The sequence below is a fragment of the Nanorana parkeri genome, unplaced genomic scaffold (genome assembly GCF_000935625.1).
Source record: "Nanorana parkeri isolate BGI_ZX_2015 unplaced genomic scaffold, ASM93562v1 scaffold646, whole genome shotgun sequence".
In the NCBI taxonomy this organism is placed as follows: Eukaryota; Metazoa; Chordata; class Amphibia; order Anura; family Dicroglossidae; genus Nanorana; species Nanorana parkeri.
The window spans coordinates 107,314-126,063 of record NW_017306914.1 but is presented as its reverse complement, the minus strand read 5'-3'; the positions used below and the strand labels follow the sequence as shown (position 1 = coordinate 126,063).

Sequence of the window (18,750 nt, the reverse complement as noted above, 5' to 3'; positions counted from 1 at the left end):
GCACTTGTGACGAGGGAGCATGGAGCCGGCTTCCCGGCCAATCAGGAAGCCAGGCAGCGTGTAATGACTCACTGCCCGGCTTCCTGATTGGTCAGGAAGCTGGCCAATCAGGAAGCCGTCACCTCATGACGAGGAAGCATGGAGCCACTTCACGGCCAATCAGGAAGCCGGGCAGCTAGTCATTACATGGCGCCCGGCTTCCTGATTGGCCAGAAAGCCGGCTCCATGCTTTCTCGCCACCCAGTGACCAGAAGCATGGGGACGGCTTCCCTGCTTATCGGGAAGCCAAGTGGTGAGTCATTACACGCCGCCTCGCTTCCTTAATGGGACTTCCGGTATCAGTATTCGGTGTCGGCGAGTAGTGGGAAAAAAAAATAAAATATCGGTACTCATAACCGTAAAACCGCTATCGGTGCATCCCTAGTATAAACGTGTCTATTTTTTGCGCTCAACCTGGGGGCTGAACGAGAAAAAAAAAAATACAACAGATACCTCCATCAATGCATGGGCGAATTTCCCACTGTGTGCATTGTGTATTCAGACAGCGGACGCTGGCAGATTGGCTGCCAGCAACGTTCAGCCGAGAACTTTCCAACCTGCTCTTTTGATCAGCTGATCAAGGGATGCCGGGTGGAAGGGTGCTGACAGTGGCACCCACTGTACGAATTTCGGCTGGTTCATCAGGAGCCAACTGAAATTTGTACCATGTGTACTCTATTTTAGTCTCTCTATTTGTACTGATGAGTACTCTCAGCAGGATTGAAAGTGATGGTAAATCCAAAATTTGGAGTTGTCCCCAGAAAAGGAATTTAGTCCAATGGGCACATTCGATCTAGTGGCAACTTTCTGAGGGGGGATTTCCTTCACATTGGAGCAATTTCCTCTCACTCTTTGTTCTGTGCACACGACAGTAAGTGAAGGAGAATTTTTTCGATGTGGGGTGGAGTGGGGTAATGATTGCCTACTGTATGCAAAACACAAGTTCCCTGTTTACATATACTTTAAAGGAGTCAATATGGAATATCCATCTTTGCAGATGGAAGTCCTCTGTTATTGCATTTTTGCATAATTGCAATGTTTTAAGGCGAACATATTACTATAAACTTAGCCTCACTTATAGTAAGGATGAAATCAGCTATGCCTCTAGCAAAAGGAAGCTTCTGACTCTTGTGAAGGAGGTAGCTGATAATATAAGCAGATTAAGTCATTCCATTTGTTTACCCGACAACCAAACAGATATTCAAATAAGTGCAATCAAATGCATGAAACATAAAAAAATGAAGATGTGTTCTAACCTGTTCTTTTCCATTGTGCTGAGAAAGATGTGCTCCTCGTATCTTTGTCGAGCAGCATTGCCCCCAAAGCCCAAGAAAGTGGCCACGTACACCCTGTACACGTGCTGTGTCTCGTGGGCATCACAGCCAAGGTTGAACTCTGCCAGCAGGTTCTTAGCCATCTCTTCCTGTGGATGAATGGAAAGGTGGACAGTTGTCAAATGGAAAGAGTAAGACGGCTCATGCACAAATCACATGCGGAGCACAGCGGATATAAAAGCCTTTGGAACCCAGAATGCAAATTCCTAGCAACGCCAACACAAAAACAGTTATATGTTTTACTCTTCTCGCCCCCGCTTGCACCAGAGTATCCGGACAATAATGGCACTGCCAATAGATCTCTAACCACCAACAAGTAGCATACATGATTTTTGGCTTTGTTCTCAGGCACAGATATCAGACGTCAGGAGCACTACTTGCCATCACAGTACCAGAGACCTTATAATCATAGGTAGAGGGTACACAATTGTGATTTTCCATTGCCAGCTGGCCTGTAATACTAGTATTCCCCTACAGCAGCGGTTCTCAACCTGTGGGTCGGGACCCCTTCGGGGGTCAAATGACGATTTGCCAGGGGTCGCCTAGGGGCTCTCGGCCGCTGGGAGAGAAACACTTTCTCCCGGAAAGGTCGGGACCTTTCTCTGCTGTTTTTTTTTTTTTTTTTTAAATCAGGGGCCGCCGTAAGTCAGAAAAAAAAAAACCCACAATAGGAATGCATAGCTAGATTCCTATTGGCTATTTCACTTTGCAAAAGCCAATAGCAAACTAGCTATTGCACCCGCCCTCTGATGCTGCCAATCAGCAGAGGGGGACCTGAAGTTCTCCATCAGGTCCCCTTCTAGTGATTGACAGCAGCAGAGGGCGGGTGCAATATGTATTCAAGCAAACAAATATGTAAAACACACCTCTAGCTATGCATTCCATGTTCCCGGTCCGCAGCGGCAGAGATCGGGCAATGTCTCAGTGCCTGTGATTGGCGCTGCGGCGCTGTCAGCTTCCTGGCGGGCTCGGCACGTGGAGCTACGAACACGCCCGAGCCCATCCCTATCAGTGACAATACTGCGGAGTATGTACCTCATACGTTATATAGCCACACACTTTAAATCCAATTCTTCTAGTTCCAGCTGCAGAGCCCGGTCCGGTCTTTGCCTATAGCAGTGGTTCTCAACCTGTGGGTCGCTGTGCTAGGCAAGAGTGCTCCTCAGCTCTCTACTAGCGCAGCAGTGTCAGTTCTCCCCCGACACGCCTCCAGATGTCGCTGCAGCAGCCGCGTCATCCCTAAATTTTACCTTTTGGGGGTCACCACAACTTGTCAAATGTAACCAAGGGGTCCCGGCCCTAGAAAGGTTGAGAACCACTGCCCTACAGCAATGTTATTATCAGGACTGCAGATGCCACTGCAACCTGATCACTGAATGTATTAATGAGTCAGCAATCTGGCTTATTACCAGTGGTCCCGTCGTCTTCCTCAGCTACATGTGGCCAGCCCACAATGCCTGGCCAAACTGGCAAATACTGGATCCTCCCTTCTGGATGAAAAATGCCCCAATAATGGGAATACTTTTGCAGTGTTCAGACATAAATTTAGCATTTTATTTTCTTTGTAAGACTCTACAGGCCAAATTCAGTGACAACATCTCTGACACTATATAGGAGGTAGCAAGACAGAAACGTGTCTACTTGCATGAATCCTTCAACTCCTAAAAAAAGGTTATTTTTCACTGTACGGAGAGCGGACAAGGTAAAATATGATCGCCTGTTTGGACATATCTTTTAAGAATGGGTTCTCTACATTACAGCATGCAAGTTGTAAGGTCAGAGAGATGTTTGCCTAAAGGGTTTTTTTAGCTTATTATTTAAAATGATTGGCTTGTATGGTTTCCTGCATATTTTACCAAGTACACTGCTTTTTTCTTTTTAATCCTTTTGTGCTCCATGACCAAGTTTTTAGACTATTAAATGTTAGTGTGTATTCTTGTTTTTTAGAGATATGACACAAGAACAGTATTAGGGTAAAAAAACATAGCCCAATAAAAGTGGCTACACTGGCTCTGTACTTTTAAATACAACATATACCGATCAGCCATAACATTCTGTCCATAATCAAATAACATTGGATTAGTTACTTATAATGGCGACTGGAAGTGGATTAGATCTATTATGCAGCAAGTGAACATTTTGACCCTGAAGTTGATGTGTTGGAAGCAGAAAAAATGGGCAAGTGTAAGGATTTGAGCCACTGTGACAAGAGACAAATTGTGATGTCTAGACGACTGTGTCAGAGCAACTCCAAAACTGCGGGATGTTTCCAATCTGCAGAGGTCATGGAGCAAAAGTGGTCCATGGAAGGAAAACCAGCGAACCGGTGACAAGGTCATGGGCAGCCATTGGTGCACGGGGGGAGCGAAGACTGGCCCCATGTATTCCGATCCAATAGAAGAGCTACTATAGCTTAAATTGCTAAAAAAGTGAATGGTGGTTCCGATAGAAAGATGTCTGAACACACAGTGCATCACAGTTTGTTGTGTATGGGGCTGTGTAGCTCATGCTGACCTGTGTCCACTGCCAAAAGCACCTACAATGGACACATGAGCATTAGAACTGGACCACAGAGCAATGGAATAAGGTGGCCTGAGGAATCACACTTTATTTTGCATCAAGTGGATGGTGGGGTGCATGCATGTCGCATACCTGGGGAAGAGAGGGCACTCTTGGGTCATGCCATTCATGTGGATATTACTTTGACACATACCACCTACCTAAACATTGTTGCTGACCAAGTACACCCCGTCATGGCAATGGTATTCTCTGATGGGAGGATAATGCAACCTGCCACACTGCAAAGATGGGTAAATGGTTTGAGGAACACAAAAACGAGTTTGAGGTGTTGACTTGGAGGCCCCACCTTGCAACCTACAGGACTTAAAAGGATCTGCTACTGATGGCTTGATGCTAGATACCACAGCATACCTTCAGAGGTCTAGTGGAGTCCATGTCTCAACAATTCAGGGATGTTTTTGTGGCAAAAAGGGGACCTACTCAATATTAGGTGGATGCTCATAATGTTATGGCTGATCGGTGTATATAAAAAGAGTGCTGATAAGTGGGGAGGTGGGGGTTGCACTAACCAATAAGTTACAGTGAGCCTGTCATGGGAGCTGCCATTCTGTTACTGATTCTTATTGAAAGTGCAATCATTGGACTGTCACCCTCATTATTTCTTCAGTACTACTGATACATGTATAAACAATAATCATTCCTTGGGGAACATCAGTGGAGTGTTTCCAGATTTATATAGTAGAAGTATAGCACTGCATCGGCCACAACAGTCACCTCAAGGGGTTGGGCCTATCAGGAGGGGATGGGCCTTCACATCTGTACAACTTCTACATTTAGATTAAATGCCAAATGCCACAGGACATTTCATCCTCATGCAAGTTGTATTAAAATGCAGCATGTTCATACAGGCTACTAGTAAGTCATTGATCTACAAACACCTGACTTGCACACTTATTAGAGTAGGGATGCAAGGATAAGGATCACAACCCCATAGTTTGCACCTTAAACAAGTCAGCAATAGCAGCTCCCTACTGTTCCGCTTTAGGTCATTTGAAACAGGACACTGTCTTTAAAATACACCCGTCATCAATAAGGTATAGGTGATGCCATTGTTGGCCTCCTAAAAATTCTAATGGCATGGCTAAGTCTGTTGTCTATACTTTTGAGTCAAAGACCCAGGACAAGCATGCAGTAAAATGAGTGAAACATTAGATATTCTTATTGCTATACTTGTTCCAGTCAGTAACTCAGACTACTGGAATCAGAATATCAATACGACAGCCAAGCAGTTAATAGTCTTAGAAGGAGAGGTCATTACTATCATGCCATATATTTCTCTCATAACAGGTTTATTTTAAAATAAAGAGCAAAGAGATTATGGCTCCAGCAATTTGGGGTAAAGACCATACCACAGATAATAAATGGTCAGTAAACCAAGAACTTAATTGCAGTGTCCGGGATGTGATTCCATGTGCTCAGCACAACAGAGTCTCGCTGTGTTAATGTTACCTTTATTCCTTCCTGAGACTTGATCAATTGCCAACATCAAAAATACCGGTTTTCTTCTTCAGGCTATGTATTTTAATGAAAGCTACACTCCTTGCATAAGGTAATGCAGCTGCAGTGCAGTACCTAGGGCAGGCTTTACAGGATTATGGCTACGAAGCTACACAGCTCTGGAATCTGCTGACGTGTGCAGAGTCTTGTGTATTATGGGAAACTTTAATGAGAGAAAGAACATGATTTTTGTAGCGACAGTACAATTTGTTTCTTGAAGTTCATTAAGGGACACGGGATTCATTTATTCTAAAACAACTGGGTTCTACTGCCCCTTTAGGAGTTCTACTGCCCCTTTAGGTTTGGACACTGAAAAGCAAAATAAACATTAAGCCAGCCCTCGTATAACCCTGATGGTTAGAACCTTCATGTTTCAGTTTTGTGAGAAAGCAATATATAAGGCCAATAACAGAGAGGGGCAGGACTTGTGTTGATTGAAGAAGTCCACCTTCCAGTGTTCCATATCTGGTATGCACACGGCAGCAAGCATGGAACATGAAGTTGGACCTAAGTCAGAATCCGATCCACTTCTCTTTGAGCTGCAAATTCCTCCCTGGTGGTTGATTTAAGTCTGATTGAATCCTAGTTGGAGGACTATGAAGACTAGAGGTCCAGCGTAGAATAGAATATTGATCGGGAGACAAGCATCCTACAATGACCAGGTCCTTGTACCAAGAGGGTACCTAGGTATTCTCTCTACTCTGGTAGGCTAGAACCTTCCAACCCATTGGGAGGAAGGATTTTCCTGATTCCAGCACCAAACTTGTAGTTACCATTCCAGGGCAAGCCTGGCCCTGCTGGTTAGGCGGATGACAGGGTTTGTTAGATGTTGGCGGACGAAGCCCGAGTCAATTGTTCCCTCAAAAGGAAGGTCATCCAGATAATATCCCACTATGAGGATGCTCCGAGAGTGAATTAGAGCAAAAACAGGGGCTTACACCTTGGTAAAGACCCATGATGCAGTGGACAGGCCAAAGGGAAGGGCAACAAATTGGTAATGTTGTGTGCCCACAGCAAATAGGTAGCATTGATGCACCAGGAAGATGAATGGGGACATGCAAGTGGGCATCTTTGATGTTCACAGAGGCCAGAAGGTCTCCCGGATGGAGGGAAGCAATGACTGACTGGACAGATTCCATGCAGAATTTTTGTATCCAGAGGAAGGTCCTGAAGATCTAGGGGGTCCTCATGAAAAGGCTGGGAGCGCCGCAGCCCTGGACCTGAAAAGCACTCTGGGGCTACCTCACAAAAATACTTAGGCAAGCACCCTTAGCAGAGTCCAAGAGACACATTGCAGGCTGGCCCTGCTTGTTCTTTTAATGCGGTCTGGGTAGGGCTTTCATGGTGATATTAGGGATCAGTGGATCCAAAAAGTTGTAAATTGAGCCCATTTCGATCTGCAGTAACTGTTGAGATGAAAAAGTAATTTTGATGAAGCAAGAAACTCTTTTCTTTTCATAGAAGAGAGAAGACATCCTTTCCCCTAGGTCACAAGCAAAAAAATGAAGGCATGCTAAGAGTGGGAGCGGTTACACTGGGCTGTCCTTTTCAGTTTTGTTTGCCAGCACCCAATCACCTGGTAGCAGCATAATGCAATGTGCCAGAATAATTCATCCTGTGTCCCTTAATGTATGAATAAGGAAATGAGCTGATGGTAAAGGAGTTTCCATCAATCCCACAACCCCAAAAGGGGATGAATGGGAAAATACCTGCTATCCTCAGAGTAGAGAGGAGATGACAGTATAAAAGGAACTGCCAGAATCTAGGACACTCTTTTTGTTTTTAGTGAGACTCAAATAAGCATTTTGAAATGAGGATGCTAAGAAAACAAAGAGCACTAGTGTGCATATAATAGACCGTGATACAAGAGTCCTGAATTCTGGAAAGATAAATCAACCCAAGGAGTGCAATGATCCTAAATAGACTCTAATGGAAAAAATAAGTCAAGTAAAAAAAAGTAGTAGCCTACCCCAGGATAGACTCCAGGCAACATAAGAGAATATCAGTTGTAGGGTGTGGGAGGCAATGATGACCACCTTACCAGAAACAGCCATACACAGTCTGGAATAAATAGCTCTAGAACATTAGGCCGTCTGTGCTATAAACATGCGGTTCTGGATGCAATGTTAGCCTCAAGAGCATAAAGGAATTATTTGCATGGTCCTGCCCACAATCCTTAAATGATACTTAGATCTCCTATTTTGTGGATTTGTGATAAACTGATGACATGCAAATAACTTCTGATTTAAGGAATCTCCACAGGGGATTAGTGGAGGGCTCTTGGCTCTTTTGAACCTACTTAACCTTAAACGATGTAGACAAAACTTTGCAAATCTTTTTCCTGTTACCAATCTGCTGCTACACTAAAGCCACAAATAATAAAGGATGTTTCTATCCCATTAAGTCTAGTGTCCTGAATGTTTTTCTTTTTACTATGCTGCTAATAAAAAGGAACAAGAAGTGCCGCAAGAAGTGCCGCAATAAGTGTTCAGCAATGCCTTCCCACTGTATGTCTTACTATAATTGCCTTCATTCCAGCTGTCACAAAAAACACATTACCCCACAAGGCTTGAGGAAAGAATATAAAAAGTGCCTCCAGACAACATGGCTGACGGCTTGTCACAGGAGATTATCCGGAAATTCCTTCCTGTAGAAGGGATTTAATAGGAGCATGTGTGGTACATTCTACTTTCCCAAGTGGCTGTATGATCTTATACTTGAGGATTCAAATCTGGGATGAGATTTTGGCAAGCTTGAAGGATAATTAAAGCCTTGCATGTTTTTGCATATACAGTATCTACGGCTAGCAAGGAGTAGATATATGCAAAAAAAAAAAAAAAGAGTTAAAACTTACCTGCGTCTCCGTCGCGCGCTCCCATCCGAAGATTTGAAGATTCTTGGGCGGCCGCAAAGGGTCTTGGGGCGGGCGCATCTGCAGTACAGATCTTCGGACGGGAGACGAGGAGAGACACAAGGTAAGTTAATGCAGCAGCGTGCACCCGCACAGAAAGTGCCAGGAAGAGAGAGGAGTCAGTGCTGGATCAGAGACCGGCACCAGTCCTGGAGGGACTCCTGAAAACTACTGGAAGATGATCAGATCAAGAGGCATCACTAAGTCCACTGTATGACCAAGCAGTGTATGAGGATGGCTGCATGGAATCATCATACACACAGCAGATTGGTCTGTTACATTTACATTATTAGAGCAATTCCACTTTCAACTTTAACCACTTGCTCACCGCGGTGTTACAGTTCGCAGGCGCGCGTAATTTTAAAGCTTGACATGTTTGGTGTCTATTTACTCGACGTGACCCCGTCTTTTATATTTTGCCAAAAATTTGGGTAATAATAATTGTTTTATAACATAACGTAGGGAGAACAGGTTTTTTTTTTTTTTTTTCGAAATTTTCGGTACTTTTTTCATTTTATAGTAAAAAATAAAACCAGTGGTGATTAAATACCGCCAAAAGAAAGCTCTATCTGTCCCCAAAAAATTGTCTAAAAATCATTCCAGTACAGCGTTGCATGACGGAATAAATGTCAAAGTACCGAAGCGCTGAACACTGAAAAATGGCCTGGACAGCAAGTGGTAAAAATGTTCTTCTTATTTTTTTCCCCACTTAACTCTATTGTTATCATATAGGGGGCTGAGAACCCCCCCCCATGTGATAGCAAAGAGGATGTGACAGGTCCTCTTTATGGAGACATCAGGGGTCTTCAAGGGGCCCAAAGAAGCTGATGAAGCAGAGATCTGCTTTGTTAGCTTCTCTCCAGCGTCTGAAGCTGGAGAGTGACACAAGACGGCGGACAGAGATTGTGTACCGAGCTCCCTCTGATCCCCTGTCACAGAGCCACCATGTTGGTCCCGGGCTATATGCAGGGTTGACATAACTAAACAAAGTAATCGCATGTGCAGATGGTCCGGGCTGTATGTGGTCCTGGAAAGCTGGGGTTTCGCAGCCATGAGGCCAAATGATAAAGAAGCACTGGAGGACAAGCGCATGCAGGAAATAATAGCTGCTGCGAGCACAAGAAACACAGACTGGAACCCGATGTATTGGAACAAAGGAGACACAGAAACAACAGCCATACAGTGTAGATGAGAGAACGACGTGCTGAAACCCAGCGAAAACAACAGTAAAATAAAAGGGCGTCTATGACATATACTGGGGAAACAGTGGGACAGTTTGGCTGATTTATAAAAACTGCCAGAAAACCCACCAGCCCTCTACTTTCCTTCTCCCGACTTTTATCAATCAGAATCTACTAAGACTTAATGTGGACCCGAAGACAACAAAAATCCTGAAAAAGCTACCCTTTCCCCAAAATTCCTCATGAAAAATAGCAGTGCACTTCCTGACATATGGCTGTGCCCAGGCACTCCTGTGTTGTATCATCATATGACTGCGCCCAGGCACTCCTGTGTTGTATCATCATCATATGACTGTGCCCAGGCACTCCTGTGTTGTATCATCATCATATGACTGTGCCCAGGCACTCCTGTGTTGTATCATCATCATATGACTGCGCCCAGGCACTCCTGTGTTGTATCATCATATGACTGCGCCCAGGCACTCCTGTGTTGTATCATCATATGACTGCGCCCAGGCACTCCTGTGTTGTATCATCATATGACTGTGCCCAGGCACTCCTGTACTTAATGCTCATGTGACTATGCCCAGGCACTCTAGCTTTCGGGTGGGCCCTCAACATGCTCGCTTACAGTGCAGGACTGTTGGTCCTGCTTTGTACTTGATGAGGTCACAGTTGCAACACTGTATAGAAGACCAGTCACATGGATGGAGGAGCCTAAGGGAGCGATGGATAGGGTGACCAAATGTGCTTTACACTGGTATGCTTGGCAAAAATGGGCATTTGTCGTCCCCTGTATTTTTCTCACCACAGTTTTCAGAATTGTGGATGTCCTCGGTTGGGGGCTACTGATGTTCAGTCAAGTCAGGTATGACCCACAGAGCTGCCCTGAGAGAGGAGCAGTGAAACCTGTACATGTAATACCCCAATATGGCTGCCTCCCCATATATGTGCATATTTACAAACTATACCCGGAAACAATGATTTGTAAAACATTAATACAAACTCAGCGATAATATTGATCACATCGTCTGGATCTCATTAACAATACAGGCAGTCACCAGGTTAGGAACAAGATAGAGACTGTAGGTTTGTTCTTAAGTTGAGTTTGTATGTAAGTTGGAACAGGTAAAATTTTTTAACTGTAACTCCGGCCAAAATGTTTTTGTTTTGGATAGCATAGGGAAGGGTTAACCCCCTGTAACGTTTGTTTTGCTGTGTGTACCCATGTTCAGAAGATTTCACCTCACTTTCTGTCCCTGTGACAATTGGATTTTGAACATTTTGGGTTGTCATGGAAACAAGGATTGGTGATAAACCTTCAGTGGAGACACCTTCTTCCTATGATCACTCTTACAGGACTGAATTTCCCTTCCTAGGGGTAGATTTCCTCTCACTTTCTGTTGTCTCAAGGACAGGAAGTGAGATTCAATCTTTCTAATGAGGATACAGACAGCAGTAAAAACCTCACAGTGACCCGGAAGAAGAGGCGAGCACGAGGGGTGCTCGCCTTCTAACACTTCTGCACTTCTAACGAGAGCCAACTTCCTGTAATGTACGTACAGTACTATGATACAGACCCAAAATGGCGGGCACTCCTCATCGGCACGAGCGCGGTAGCATTACAACTACCCCTGTTGTACAGGAATAGCGTCTGTTTGTAAGTAGGAGTCGTCTGTAAGTCGGATGTATGTAACTCGTGTTTAATTACCGCCACAAGAGTGGGGCATCTCCTGGGTAATAATACAGTTAAGCAATTCATAAACAAACACTATGAAATGCCTTGTGCCTTAGTGATATTAATATCCTATTAAGGTGATACATTTGGCTCGCACTATGTCAGCTTCCTCTGTGTAAAAGTAGTATGGGTAGAAACCTGCAGACTATTGGGTTTAGAGTTCATTTACTTTTGTTAGAGCTGGTCATGCCAAAAACAAAACAAAAAAAAGCAAGAAGCAGAAGAGGAGCAAATAAAAAGGAGTAAATATTACGGATAATGACCTGCTGGAAGGAGGCAAAGCTTACACTTTTAGGTACTTCATATGCGATCTGAGTGGAGACTCCGCCCATATCCAAGATGCCCACCGTGCGCTTACGTATGATGGCGTCCTTGTGATCGCTGCCAGGCACATTGACCTCTACTAGTGCTTCATCTTCTGTGGAGGAAGAGATGAGTTCCACAAGTATAAGAACATATATAATAAATAATGCCTTGCCGGATTTATGTCATGATCAACCGGTATTTTATGCATCGATCATAGAGCTATAACAAAACACCTTCAATGACCATTTAGTAGGTCAAAAGGGAGCAAATCAGAGACATTGATAGGAATTTATCAGAACTGGAGCTTACAAAATCTGGATCAGCTTCTCTCTTTCATTTTCAAAGCTTAACTAAACAAACTGAAGCTGGAAGCTGATTGGTTACTATAGACAACTGCTCCTGGTTCTGTCTGCTCCAGTTCTGCTACATTCCCCCCACTCTATTTCATGGCTTACATATACAATAAGATTAGGGATGCTCCGATACCAGTTTTTCAGTATCGAGTACCGATATTTATCGGTCTGTACTCTCAGATACCGAGTACCGGTACTTCCGCCAGCATGGAGTCAGCTTCCCAGGCCATCAAGAAGCTGGGAGGCGGGTAATGACCCGCCGCCCGGCTTATTGATTGCCTTGGAAGACGCCTCCGTGCTGTTTGACCGGCTCAATGCTGATTGACTGGGAAACCGGCCTCCTGGCCAATCAGAATTGAGGGCCCTGTCACACCATGCCCGGACCAGATCTGCACACGTGGTGCGGTGTGTTTGCGACGCGTTCCAGTGTGGGTTTTTTTTTTTAAGAGGGTAATGTCGTTATGCAAATTAATCTTTTCCTGCTCCATGTCATAGCTTCTGTTGCGTTCCGGAGCAGTGCAGTGCGTTTGTGACATGCAGCATTTTTTTTTCCTGCACTGGAACGGACTGGACTGGTGTGAACAGAGCCCAAAAATCACATACAAATGCAGTGGAATGCATTTTTGGTGCGGAAGAAAAATGTAACGTACCGCATCTGATCTTAACATGGTGTGAATGGGCCCTGAGCCGGCCAATCAGCATCTTCCCGGCCAATCAGGAAGCTGGGCGGTGCATCGGAGCATTTGGGAGAGTACGAGTACCTGCTAGTATCGATGTCGGTGCATCCCTAGTAATGGTAATAATACAGAATATGCGGTCAAGATAGTAACTGCAGTGTAAGCTATGTCACTTCTCACATCATTGGCAGATCAGTGTGGGCAAGAGAACAAAAAATAAAAACCACTTACCATCGTCTAAATGATCAAAGCGACCCAAAACAAAATTGATGCCGATCCAAGCGTAAACTCCTACAAAAGCCAACAAAAACAGGTCACTTATTATATCCAGAGCAGCTCACTGTGCATCATTGGGCTCTTTTTATCCTAGTATGTAAAAGGAAGGACTTGTTGCCTACGGCAACCAAATCCTCCATCTCATTCTTCAAGTTCATCAAAAGGGAATGAACGGAGGGATCTGGTCACTACAGACAACAAAGTCAGTTTCTCCATCCAGCAGAAGAAAAGCTGGCCACACACCAGATTCTACTGGGATAGTTTATTGAAACTTGGACCACATCACTGGTGTCCTACCCAACGTCCACCCCTCTGACACGTTTTACCCAATCACGGGCTCAGTCATTGAGAGCTCTATTACTATGCCTTTTGAGTGGGTGAAATGGGTCAGAAAGGTGTCTTCGCCCCAATAGGAGCCCACACACACTGAAGAAAAGCTGGCCGCACACCAGATTCCCCTGGGATAGATTATTGAAGCTTGTACCACATCACTGGTGTCCCACCCAAGGTCCACCCCACTGACGCGTTTCACCCAGTCACGGCATAGCAATAGAGATCTTAATGACTAAGCCCGTGATTGGGTGAAACCTGTCAAAAGGGCGGACCATAGACGGGACACTAGTGATGTGGTACAAGCTTCAATAAACTATCCCAGGGGAATCTGGTGTGCAGCCAACTTTTCTTCTGTGTGTGTGGGCTCCCATTGGAGCAAAGACACCTTTCTGACCCATTTCACCCACTCAAAGGCATAGTAATAGAGCTCTCAATGACTAAGCCCGTGATTGGGTAAAACGTGTCAGAGGGGTGGATGTTGGGTGGGACACCAGTCATGTGGTGTGTGGCTGATATAGGAGCGATGACGTGCTTCCTGCGGCAAGCACCCGGCTCATTCCTTTCCTGAGCCATGGAGCTTCTTTTGTGTGCTCTGTGCTCTGACTACTGTAAAGCTACATGTGCAGAGACTACATCTGATGAAATCCTCATGGTATACAGTACTTTATACAGAAAGGGGCCATTGTTCATACAACAACCCACTCATTGTAAAAGGGAAGCCTTTAGGATCATGAAATGGCTGCATTGTATGTGGGTGGATAAGACTTCCATTGAGTGCTGTGTAGTTGTCAGCTTCACATACCTTCCTGCTTCCCTGAGATGACCTCTGTGTGGGAGTCGGAGAAGAGAAAGTCGTAATGTACCGGGATATCAGTCCGCAGATCTTCAAGGATGGCCTCCTGCTGGCTGAAACATATAACTGCAATAAGTACATGTTGGCTGCAGACATGAGGAGGAGGCACAGCGGGGTCACATTCAGCAAAATATGTAAATAATCCTATGCTGGGTTATAACCTCAAGCCACACAAAAGCAGAAGCCACGGCCAGCACAGTACAAAACAGAAAATAAGCGGCCGGGGTCTGAGAAGCCAAAAATTTACCAGAAATCCAGAAATAGAAAAGAACATCTCTGCAGAGACTGGACGGGTTTGTTCAGATGTTAACGCTAATACCTAAACTACTTCATACAAGAGTCTGGCAGCTATGTGCCAAATACATCACAGCTCCAACACCGAGGTGTGAATGACCCTTTCCCAAACACTGGTCCAAATTTAAAGCTGACCACCAGCCTTGCTCAGTTGCACCGGCTCTTCTCCTGGACTGAAATGGCTTCCTCTGATTTCACCACACCCTGCGAGCTTCTCATAATGTGCATTAGAAGCTGCAGCAAGTCAGACAGAGCCTCCCTCATTTCCTGGCTGGAGACATTCAGCATCATCTAGCACTTTTTTGCCCAGCCTGACTGTTCCTGGCCCCGCCCCTTTCATTCATTGGGTTTCAGATCTTCCAATCATGGAGGCTCACATCACATGTGGGTGTTGCCTAATGTGGTCTCTTTGCAAATTCAGCCTGCCTAGGAACTCCGACTTCTCCAGTCGGACATCCACTCAGAAGGGCATTTTGATATTTGCATAACTCCTCCCAAGTGCCAGCCCACTGCTTGCATTAGGGCTCTTGAGAGAAATACTGGGGCAAGGCGTGGTTATGTTTTCAGGAAGCTATCACAGCACCTTGCCGGCCCCTCCCACCAGCCATGACCTGCCTGCATTGCATAGAAAAGAACGGACATCTAGTGATTGTGTCACAGTGTCTAAAAGAAAGTATATCATGAAAACAGAAAGATTTTTATTGAAACATTTCATTAGCTTGTTAATAAGGGGAAACGGAGGAGCCAGGGAACCAAAATGCAAGCAGATTAAAATTTAAATGAGCTTTCATGAATGGTAAATGCACAGATCTGAACAAGTCCTGAAAGAACTTGACACTATAGTAGATTGGGATTTTAGCGAAGTAAAATGTGTAGCAGCCATTAACTACTACAAACTAGGGATGTCCAGATACCAGTGCCGATACTTGGCATTTTCACAAGAACTACCAGGGTTGCAGCTGGGACCTGGCTCTGGCACTCCACCACTGTCCTGAAATAATTTGTCTGTATTGTTTTAGAAAAACTGTTGTTACATGACACTAAACAAAAATGTATCAGTACTCGTATCAGTGCATCCCTTATATATATTTATAAAAAAAATATATAATGCATTAAAATGGGGTTGTACAAATCCCAGGAGCTCAGTGTGCTCCTTACAAATGACAGCTGCCTCCTAACTTTTGAGTTTTTATCTAGTCTAGTCTTGGAGCTGGAAAAGTATCTTTACTTGTACCGAGTACGATACTTGGTATCTGAACATCCCTACTACAAAGGTCTTTGTTTTTTCCAGTCTCTTTGGTTACTTCCATAGCCAGCTCTTAATGCTCAAGAATGGGTTGTGTTGGAGCATACGGAGATCAGCTCCTCGCCAGGTTCCCACCATCAATACTAGAAAGCTTGCTTTTGCCTCATGAAAAATCCAGTCTAGCAGCATCCTCCACCTTCCCCATTCTATGCAAACTAAAAAATGTTCTGCACTGGAGTTGGCTTTTACCTCTTCTACGCTGTAGGCCGCCATACAAGTCATACTTACCACCTGGACAGCCAATTCATTTTCTAAGGGTGACATTGGACACATCTTCTGCCACCATTCATTCCCCACTACTGGTATGTGTGGCTGTCCATCAAAGGGAAGGATCAATAGTGAGTCACAAGAAGGTCTTAAAAAGGGACCAAAATGTAGGACAACATAGCTGAACCGGAAAGTGAGCTGAATTAGAGAATGTTGTCCTAGATTGTTCACTTCTCCAAACTCTTAAGACTGTAGGCCTCATTCACACGAGAAAAAAGCCGGCACGTACAGCTCCGTGCTGTGTGCGCAGCCGTATCGGGCAGCTCCCGGGAAGGACAGGTGCTGTGTGTGATTAGTACGCAGCCCTTGTCCTTCCCTATGGGAGTACGCAGCCGTACACCACCCTATGCTCACCCCAAGTGCAGGTTCGTACGGTACGGGTGTCCCGGTTCGGATGCAGACAGTATCCATCCTATCAGCTTACGAGTACGGACACCCTCACGGACATGCAGGGCAGGTAAGCGTAGGGCGGCGTACTCCCATAGAGAAGGACAGGGGCTGCGTACCAATCACACGCAGCACCTGTCCTTCCCGGGAGCAGCCCGATACGGCCGTGCACGGAGCACGGAGCTGTACGTGCCGGCCTTTTCTCGTGTGAATGAGACCTGAGTCAATAACCCTGTATGTGTTTAAGGCCCTCTAGATGCCCGCTATGCAAGGCTAACTGCAGTTTATGGCAATTAAGTAAAAATAGGTTCACGTTAAAGTGCAACTGAAGCCAAAACTTTGGTTTTTTTTTAGTTTGGATAGAGTGGAGAGGGATTAAATCGCCTGTCGGGTTTTAATGCTGTGTCCCCGGTTAGAGAGATACAGAAAATGTCCCACCGCACTCCTTACCGGAAAGCCCCTTATAAATGGGTGCTGAAGTGACTGTGGATGGTGGTGCCCCAATACACAGAATAGGAAGATGTCACCAGCGCACTGCAAATGTGTCCAAGCAAACGCCTTTTTATTGATGCATAGTGTCACAAAGAAAGCAACGTTTCGGGGCCCTGCACGGTCCCCTTTATCAGGCTCAGTACTCCCTGCTAGGGAGATTCCCCCGCTCTATTTGCCTGATGTTCATTATCACGGAGGGCGAAAGAAATCCTAAATTTTGTTTTGTCCCCAGAACAGGAATAGATAGGAAATCCCCCCACTTGGACACTAGTTGCGACTCTGATGACCAGCAGAGATTTCCCTAACTTTGGAGGGATGTCCTCTCATTGTCTGTTGTGGCTATGGAACAGGAAGTGAAGGGAGATGTCCCCAATGGGACACAGATGGCAAAAAAACCTGGTAGAGTAAGGGAGGGTTAAAACCCTTTTGAAAAATAAAGAAAGTGGTGGCTTCAGTTCTACTTGAAATTGTACCTGTACTTGCGACACCTTTTGACAACTGACTAATAGCAAGAACAATGTGCAAAAGCTCCTAATGCATAATAATAATAAGCTTTTATTACTACATGCAACAAAGCAAACGCATACACTTGGCTGCAAACAGCTCACAGTGGTGCGGTCAAAAAACAGGACAGTTCTGTATCTTGTATGATAGATGCCGTTGTTTATTGTGGTTGCTTTAGGCCAATTCTGGTAACAAAGGACGGGCTTGTGGACAGACCACAAGAGGCATTCCCTGCAAACCATTGTTCCTGGAATTGTTGCACCTGGTTAGGATCTTCCAAGCATCATCATTCCCCGAAGATAGTACTGGGGGTATATGTTTGGTGCACAAACATGCATGATCCGACAATGAGAGCATGTCTAAACTATTATCTGAAAGAAAAATCAACATTTGGAGCCTGGACTGTGAGCCCACATCCTATTGTATGTTTGGTGTATGGCCAGCTTTAGCTCCAGTAAGTATCTGTTCTTATCAGTGTTCAGGAGGGGAATCGTGCCTCTGTTCTTGCCTTCAAGTGACATTAAACTCTCAGATTTTTTTAACATAAACCAATACTGTAATGTGTGCCTTACTGTAATCCGTGGTAGTTTGCCTTCTCTTTGCTGCTCTTCCTTTTAAATCCTTATCTCTTCTCATGCTTGGGGAGAACTTCCCTTTGCAGCTGAGTGCCTCTTCCTGTAGTGCTGGCTCAGGTTGTGAACCTGCACACAGACACCGTGTATCCATTCCAGAGACAAGGCAGTCTGCTGCAAAACAGAAGTTCTGCCCAGCATGAGAAGAGATACAGATTTAAAAAGGAAGAGCAGCAAAGAGAAGGGAAACAACCATGGATTATAGTAAAGGTGCCCATACACCTTACGATTATCGGACGATAATCGTATGCGATTGACTTTTCGAACGACAATCGTACGTGTGAATAGAGTGCCCGAACCGACATTACTGTACAATCGTACAACTTTTGACGGTCAAGCATGTTTGCAAACTTTGCTCGATCGTACGATTGTCGTAAGGTTGCTGGCGTTTCCGTCCGTCAAAAGTCGTACGATCTACACTGCGCATGCGCGAACGAAAATACGACAAATCAATTACCGCTTTTCATCCAGGTGTTTTTCGTTAATTACGGCTAAATTAATCTTGCGATCATCGGGGCAGGATGGGGCTGTCGTACGAAAATCGTACGACTATTCGATCATCGGATGAAAAGTTTCGTCCCATAATCGTAAGGTGTATGGGCACCTTAAGGCGCACATTACAGTATTGGTTCCTCAAAGTTATTCCAGCAATGTGTGACAGCCAATGTACCCTGGATATGTATGGCTTGCTGCAAGGAAACCACTTGGCAAGTGACACTTCACGTAATATAGGACCGGCTGCGTCCGGTGTGAAATGTTCTAAGCGCTGACATTTACTCCCTTGAAAATA

The 18,750-nt window shown here is 44.9% G+C and overlaps 1 protein-coding gene across 2 annotated transcripts in view; it reads right to left on the bottom strand.

The window, feature by feature from the left end:
• The window catches only part of ENTPD4 (ectonucleoside triphosphate diphosphohydrolase 4), a 46,214-nt gene that overhangs the window by 5,975 nt on the left and 21,489 nt on the right, over window positions 1-18,750 (bottom strand). Inside the window, exons 6-9 of one of the 2 annotated variants that reach the window (XM_018563270.1) lie at window positions 14,028-14,131; window positions 12,848-12,907; window positions 11,544-11,698; window positions 1,296-1,462 (exon numbers count right to left, since the gene is read on the bottom strand). In XM_018563270.1, the coding sequence (XP_018418772.1) occupies window positions 1,296-1,462; window positions 11,544-11,698; window positions 12,848-12,907; window positions 14,028-14,131 (486 nt within the window). The remainder of the gene's footprint in view (window positions 1-1,295; window positions 1,463-11,543; window positions 11,699-12,847; window positions 12,908-14,027; window positions 14,132-18,750) is intronic. The other variant, XM_018563271.1, reaches the window with a different exon arrangement.